At 50.3% G+C, this 8,090-nt stretch overlaps 1 protein-coding gene across 1 annotated transcript in view; it reads left to right on the forward strand.

The window, feature by feature from the left end:
• TMEM39B (transmembrane protein 39B) overlaps positions 1–8,090 on the forward strand; it is a 28,301-nt gene that overhangs the window by 16,740 nt on the left and 3,471 nt on the right. Inside the window, exons 6-7 of the mRNA XM_011974033.1 lie at positions 1,020–1,356; positions 3,063–3,250. Of these exons, the coding sequence (XP_011829423.1) occupies positions 1,020–1,356; positions 3,063–3,250 (525 nt within the window). The remainder of the gene's footprint in view (positions 1–1,019; positions 1,357–3,062; positions 3,251–8,090) is intronic.

Here is an 8,090-nt window from a genome sequence, read left to right on the forward strand (position 1 = left end):
TTTTTGAGACAGAGTCTCGCTCTGTCACCCAGGCTAGAGTACCGTGGTGCGATCTCGGCTCACTGCAACCTCCACCTCCCGGGTTCATGCCATTCTCCTGCCTCAGCCTCTCGAGTAGCTGAGACTACAGGCGCTCACCACAACGCCCAGCTAATTTTTTGTATTTTTAGTAGAGACAGGGTTTCACCGTGTTAGCCAGGAGGGTCTCAATCTCCTGACCTTGTGATCTGCCTGCCTCGACCTCCCAAAGTTCTGGGATTACAGGTGTGAACCACCATGCCCGGCTACCCGCCTAATTTTTAAATTTGTTTTGTAGAGATGGGGTCTCACTATGTTGTCCAGGCTGGTCTTGAACTCCTGGGCTCATGTGATCTTCCCACCTCGGCCTCCCAAAGTGCTGGGATTATAGACGTGAGCTACTGTGTTTGTCCTCTTTGTACACTTTTAACTAATCACTCATAATGATTTGTTGAGTACGTGCCTTGATCTTTGGTACCAAACAGTTCTGATTTTTAGCCCCACCCCCACCTGCCCTATCACTTCCTTACTAATTGTGTAAGCTTTGGGAATTTACTTCCCCTTTCCGAGCCACAACTTCCTCAGCTGAAAAGGGGACAAAGTAATAGTACCTAATGCATAGTATTATGAGAAAAGAGTTTGCCTGAAAGCATTCGGTACAGTGCCTGGAACATAGGCTGTGCCCAGCGAATGTGGGCTGTTGCTGTTGTGAGTCATCCCTAGGCTGCGAGTGCAGGGACTTGCTTCTTGCTTCCTACTGTATCCCCAGCGTCAGCATTTCTGCTGTACCCCCAGTGCTTGGCTCGTACCAAGTGGTAATACGTGTGCTAAATGACTGGCCCTTGGATGGGAGGGTGGATGGATGGAAGGTCTGGTAAATTCTCCCCTCTGGGCAGCCAGGAGAGCTGAGGCCCATGGAGGAAAGAAGATCCCCTCAGTGGCTGGGAATTGGGATCCTGGCCCATGGACAGGCCTTCCCTCACCACTGTCTTCCCCAGCAGGTTTGGGATGTACATTCCGTTCCTGCAGCTGAATTGCGACCTCCGCAAGACAAGCCTCTTCAACCACATGGCCTCCATGGGGCCCCGGGAGGCGGTCAGCGGCCTGGCGAAGAGCCGGGACTACCTTCTGACACTGCGGGAGACGTGGAAGCAGCACACGAGACAGCTGTATGGCCCAGACGCCATGCCCACCCATGCCTGCTGCCTGTCGCCCAGCCTCATCCGCAGTGAGGTGGAGTTCCTCAAGATGGACTTCAACTGGCGCATGAAGGAAGTGCTCGTCAGCTCCATGCTGAGTGCCTACTATGTGGCCTTTGTGCCTGTCTGGTTCGTGAAGGTGCGTAGCTCAAACCAGGGAGGGAAAGGGCCTAGCTGGGACCTTTCCCTGCTGCCTGCCTATGTGATTTCTCCTGCTGGCCTAACTCTGCTGTTTTTGATGTGATTTCCCATCTGTTCTCCTCTGGAGGACTGGGGCGACTACTGCCTGGAGTGCAGTGGCACAACCATGGGTCACTGAAGCCTCAACCTCCTGGTCTCAAGTGATCCTCCTGTCTCAGCCTCTTGAGTAGCTGGGACTACAGGCATAAGCCACCATGCCCAGCTAATTTTTAAATTTTTTATAGAGATGGAGTCTCACTATGCTGCCCAAGCTGATCTCAGAATTCCTGGTCTTAAGTGGTCCTCCTGCGTCAGCTTCCCAACGTGTTGGGATTACAGGCATGAGCCACTACATCCGGCCTGTGTCCATTTTATTTTACTTTTCTTATTTTTTATTTTATTTTATTTTTTTGAGACAGAGTCTCCTTCTGTCAGTCAGGTGAGTACAGTGGCACGATCTCGGCTAACTGCAACCTCTGCCTCCCGGGTTCAAGCAATTCTCCTGCATCAGCCTCCCAAGTAGCTGGGATTATAGACATGTGCCACCATGCCCAACTAATTTTTGTATTTTTAGTAGAGATGGGGTTTCACCATTTTGGCCAGTCTGGTCTCAAACTCCTGGCCCCAAGTGATCCACCCACCTTGGCCTCCCAAAGTGTTGGGATTACAGGCATGAGCCACCACACCCCAGCCTGTGTCCATTTTAGATTGCAGATAACTAGATTCACTGAAGGGAAGTGACCTGTCCAACGTCACCCAGCCAATGAGGGAGACATGGCATTGTTATTCATAATACTTGATTACAAACACTAGTGAGTTTGTATTTCAGCAATTGTTGTGACACAGACATGTCACAATGTCTGGCCTTATCATTTAGTAAGGAAGCCAGTGTTCATCCAGATTTGAGTGACCCCAAAAGCCTGTGCTGTCTTTTATTGCTTATATGGTCTCCTGGGAAGGTGCCTCCTTAGCTGCAAACTGCAGTGGGCTTGAGAGAACTTAATGTCTTTTTTTTTTTTTTAGACGGAGTCTCGCTCTGTCGCCCAGGCTGGAGTGCAGTAGTGTGATCTTGGCTCACTGCACCCTCCACTTCCCAGGTTCAAGCAATTCTCCTGCCTCAGCCTCCCAAGTAGCTGGGATTATAGGCGTGTACCACCACACCCAACTAATTTCTGTATTTTTAGTAGAGACGGGGTTTCACCATGTTGGCCAGGCTGGTCTTGAACTCCTGACCTCAGGTGATCCACCCACCTCAGGCCTCCCAAAGTGCTGGGATTATAGATGTGAGCCACTGCACTGGGCCTAGTAGTTGCTCTATCCTCATTTGACAAATGAGGAAACTAAAGCACAGAGAAGGTAAATGAGTTGCCCAATGTCACATAGTAAATAAGCGAAAGAGCCAAGATTTGAATTCAGATCTCTTGGACCCCAGAGCCTGTTCTCTGGCTCAGAGTGGTGGGCAGTAGGAGCAAATTTCCTTGTAGAAAACCAACTAGTGGGCACAGGGCCTAAGCCTTCTTTGTTGGGTGTTTGATTCTTGGTTTCGGGCTATTCTGAGGTCTCCCCAGGACTGTCCTAACCTCTCAGTCAGGTAGAATCAGGGAGGGAAAGGGAATGAGGCCATTATGGGGATCCCAGGCCTCACCCACCTTCTGCTACCCCCAGAACACACATTACTATGACAAGCGCTGGTCCTGTGAACTCTTCCTGCTGGTGTCCATCAGCACCTCTGTGATCCTCATGCAGCACCTGCTGCCTGCCAGCTACTGTGACCTGCTGCACAAGGCTGCCGCCCATCTGGGCTGTTGGCAGAAGGTGGACCCAGCACTGTGCTCCAACGTGCTGCAGCACCCGTGAGTCACCCTACCCTGCTTGGCCCAATCCCAGCCCTTCTGGTCAGCATCTGGAGTCACTTGTCCACCTGCTGATTAACGTATTCAGTTAGCAAATAGTTATTGAGCGTATCTTGTATATTAGGCCAAGCGTCCAGGGTGGGGTATGATGGGGCCTGACACACATGTTCCCTGTCCTTGGGTAACTTGCAGTATACTGAAGATGGGAGGGGACCGATGGTAATTCTTGGACTTGTTGACTTTCTCTTTGCTGACTGTTTATTCACTCATTGCCTTACTTGCTCATGCTTCACTCTTCTCTTACCTGCTCACTCATCCACGGGGTCATTTTGTCACCTACTCTTTCAGCAGACGTTTACTTCCACCCAATCCATACCAGGCCTGTGGATGGCCAGGCAAAAGAGCTTGGACTTTGACTTAGGCCTAGCAGGGGATAGAGGATTTTTAGCATTGGAGGGACCCATCCCAAGGTGTGCTTTAGAATCATCAGCCTGGTGCCAGGATGTGGTGCTGTGCTAGTTGATGCTGAACCCTGGCCAGGGAAGGATGAGGTAGGCAAAAGAGACCTAGCTGCAAGAAGGCACAGCACCCAGAGCAGAGGCAGAAATCACACTGCTCAGGGACCCTTTTTCAAAGTACTTTTCACCCCAGGTCATACTAATTTTCCTGCCTGTATTCCCCCATTAGACTGGAAGCTCCTCAAGGCCAGGATCACCTCTGAAGCACATCTGAGTCTTGGGCCCAGGACAAGGCTTGGCAGAGAGGAGGCCCCTAGGACAGGTTTGCAGAGGTAGGCCCACCAAGGAGCAGAGATGGAAGCAAGGCCACAGAAGCTAAGCCTCCTGGTGTTGGCCATGCATGTCAGTCAGGGTCCCTTTCAGGCTCTGTCCTGGAGGTCCAGCAAAGTGACTGGGCATTGCTGATTGGGCCAAAAGGAGGCTTGGCTCAGCCTTGGGCTCTGAGGGGCGGGAGGAATAGGAAGATAGAACATAGCTGAACATGAGGATATACCTGTCCGTGGCTCACCATGGTCCTTCGCATGGCTTCCCAGCTGGGTCCTGCCAAACGTTTCTGCCCCATCTTTTACCATGCCCCAACCCATCCTCTGCTCTTCAGTAAAGCAAAGCAAATCTCCTCAGGTCCTGATATGCTTTATGCACTTGTGCATCCAGGCTTTTGCAAGTGATGTGTCTTTTGCTTGGGATGGTCTTTCCATTCTTTCTATCCTCGTTAACTCCTATTCATCTTTTAGCACTTGCTTTCTCTAGGAACACTTTCCTGACCATCCAGATGGGTTCAGTGCCCCTCTCCTATAAGGGGCCCCTCCTTTCAGTGGCCCATAATACCATGATCATTGCATTTAATGTTTTCTACTGTGTTTGCTTAGTTACTTGCCTGTCATTCCAGGACTGAAAGTTCATGAAGCTCAGGGCCCTTGCCTGTCTAGCACTCAGTTGCCTCCTCAGGCCTTTTTTTTTTTTTTGAGATGGAGTCATGCTCTGTTGCCCAGGCTGGAGTGCAGGGGCACAATCTTGGCTCATTGCAATCTCCACCTTCTGGATTCAAGCGATTCTCCTGCCTCGGCCTCCCGAGTAGCTGGGACTACAGGTATGCACCTCCACACCTGGCTAATTTTTACATTTTTAGTAGAGACGGGGTTTCGCCATGTTAGCCAAGCTGGTCTCAAACTCCTGACCTCAGGTGATCCACTCATCCTGGCCTCCCAGAGTTCCCAAAGTGCTGGGGTTACAGGCATGAGCCACTACGTTTGGCCTAGGCCTTTCTTTTTAAGGTAAAATTTCCATACAGTGAAATGTGCAATCCTTTTTCTTGAGACAAGGTCTTACTCTGTCTCCCAAGCTGGAGTGCAGTGGTGCAGTCACAGCTCATTGCAGCCACAACCTCCTGGGCTCAGGTGATCCTCCCACTTAAGCTCCCAAGTTGCTGGGATTACAGGCACATGCCACCACGTCCAGCTAATTTTTGTATTTTTTTGTTTGATGTTTTGCCATGTTGCCCAGGCTGGTCTAGAGCTCCTGGGCTCGAGCCATCCACCCACCTCGACTTCCCAGACTGCTGGGATCACAGGCATGAGCCACTGCACATGGCCTACAAATCTTAAAAAGTGTGCAATTCTTTGAGTTTTGATAAAGGTATATACGCTTATGTAACCCACCCCTCATCAAGATACAGAACATTTCCAGCCCTTCAGAAAATGTCCTCATGGCCTTCCTAGTGATCTTTCCCCCAAGACAACTACCTTTCTATTTTCTTTCACCAGAGGTTAGTTTTGCCTATCGTAGAACGTAATATAAATGAAATCATTGTGTCCAACTTCTTTTTTTTTTTTTTGGTGACGGAGTGTCACTCTGTCGCCCAGGCTGGAGTACAGTGACACGATCTTGGCTCACTGCAATTTCCGCCTCCCGGGTTCAAGCAATTCTCCTGCCTCAGCCTCCCAAGTAGCTGGGATTACAGGCATGTGCCACCATGCCCAACTGATTTTTTGTGTTTTTTTTTTTTTTTTTTTTTTTTTTTGAGATGGAGTCTCACTCTGTCGCCCAGGTTGGAGTGCAGTGGCCGGATCTCAGCTCACTGCAAGCTCCGCCTCCCGGGTTCACGCCATTCTCCTGCCTCAGCCTCCTGAGCAGCTGGGACTACAGGCGCCCGCCACCTCGCCCAGCTAGGTTTTTGTATTTTTTAGTAGAGACGGGGCTTCACTGTGTTAGCCAGGATGGTCTCGATCTCCTGACCTCGTGATCCGCCCGTCTTGGCCTCCCGAAGTGCTGGGATAACCGGCCTGAGCCACGACGCCCGGCCCGATTTTTTTGTGTTTTAAGTAGAGACAGTGTTTCACCATGCTGGCCAGGTTGGTCACAAACTCCTGACCTTGTGATCCGCCTGCCTTGGCCTCCCAAAGTGAAGCTGGGATTATAGGCGTGAGCCACTGCACCCGGCCCCAACTTCTTTTATTCAGCATATTGTCTGTGAGGTTCATTCATGTTGTGAGTCACACAATAACTTTTCTTTTTTGTTTTTTGAGACAGTTTCGCTCTTGTTGCCCAGGCTGGAGTGCAGTGGCACGATCTTAGCTCACTGCAACCTTCACCTTCTGGGTTCAAGTGATTCTCCTGCCTCAGCTTCCCGAATAGCTGGGATTACAGGCCTGTGTCACCATGCCCCGCTAATTTTTTTTGTATTTTTGGTAGAGATGGGGTTTCACCATGTTGGCCAGGCTGGTCTCGAACTCCTGCCCTCAGGTGATCTGCCCACTCTTGGCCTCCCAAAGTGCTGGGATTACAGGCATAATCTCACTGTGCCTGGCCAACTATTTTTTTAAATGAGTGAATCAACAAGGCAAGAGCATTGGGTTGAGAAGGGGGCTGCTTACAGGCTATGACTTCAGTCCTCTGGTCCAGGCCCTTGGGATTCCTGGGAGCTCTCACAGGACATTATAAGAAAGCTCACTGGTCCCACCATCTCATTCATATGCTCACTAGGGCCTCTCTGTGCCAGGCCTTACGGCATGCTCTGAGGACACAGGGGTGGATTAGATCGTCCTGCTCAAGGGCTCTCAGCCTAGTGAGGTATACAGATAGGGAAATAAATGACCAGCATTGGGAAATGTGGACTAGTAGCAGGAGATGCTGGAACAGTTAAAGGATGCCAGATGGGCCAGGCACGGTGGCTTATGCCTGTAATCCTAGCACTTTGGGAGGCTGAGGCGGGCGGATCACCTGAGGTCAGTGGTTTGAGACCAGCCTGGGCAACATGACGAAACCCCGTCTCTACAAAAAATACAGAAAAATTAGCCAGGTGTGGTGGCAGGTGCCTATAGTTCTAAGGCAGGAGAATCGCTTGAACCCGGGACGTGGAGGTTGCAGTGAGCTGAGCGCCACTGCACTCCAGCCTGGGCGACAGAGTGAGACTCTATCTTAAAAAAAACTCATAGGTGGGAATTGAACAGTGAGAACACTTGGACACAGGATGGGGAACGTCACACACCAGGACCTGTCGTGGGGTCAGGGGAAGGCGGAGGGATAACATTAAGAGAAATACCTAATGTAAATGACGAGTTAATGGGTGCAGCACACCAACACGGCACATGTATACATATGTAACAAACCTGCATGTTGTGCACATGTACCCTAGAACTTAAAGTATAATTAAAAAAAAAAAAAAGGATGCCAAACTCTGGGGAGTTTGAGAAAGGCTTTGTGGAGGAACCTGGGTTTTGAAAGATGATGAAGAGCTTACCAGAAGGATTAGGCTTTGGGAAGGGCAGTCCAATTGGAGGGAGCAACTTAGGGAGAGACATGAAGCAGTACAGAGTGCTGGAGGAACGAGAAACAGCATGAGCTGTGTGGTGAGGGTTGTGGGAAGCCACACAAGACCTCAGAGGCCATGCCAAATCCTTGGGGCCTTGACTCCACGGGCACTAGGAAGCCTTCAAAAGGTTTTAAGCAGGGCCAGGAGCTGCGGCTGGTGCCTGCAATCCCAGCACTTTGAGAGACAGAGGCAGACAGATCACCTGAGGTCAGGAGTTCGAGACCAGCCTGGCCAATGTGGCGAAACCTCGTCTCTACTAAAAATACAAAAATTAGCCAGGCGTGGTGGCAGGTGCCTGTAATCCCAGCCACTCTTGAGGCTGAGGCAGGAGAATTGCTTGAACCTGGGAGGCGGAGGTTGCAGTAAGCCAAGATTGTGCCACTGCACTCCAGCCTGGATGACGAGATCGAAACTCCTTCTCAAAAATAAAAAAATAAAAAAAAAAAAGCCCACAAAGGGTTTTAAGCAGAGGGTGATTAGGCTCAGCTTAGTTTTTTTTTTTTTTTTTTTT

This window comes from Mandrillus leucophaeus, unplaced genomic scaffold, assembly GCF_000951045.1.
Source record: "Mandrillus leucophaeus isolate KB7577 unplaced genomic scaffold, Mleu.le_1.0 Scaffold141, whole genome shotgun sequence".
Classification (NCBI taxonomy): Eukaryota; Metazoa; Chordata; class Mammalia; order Primates; family Cercopithecidae; genus Mandrillus; species Mandrillus leucophaeus.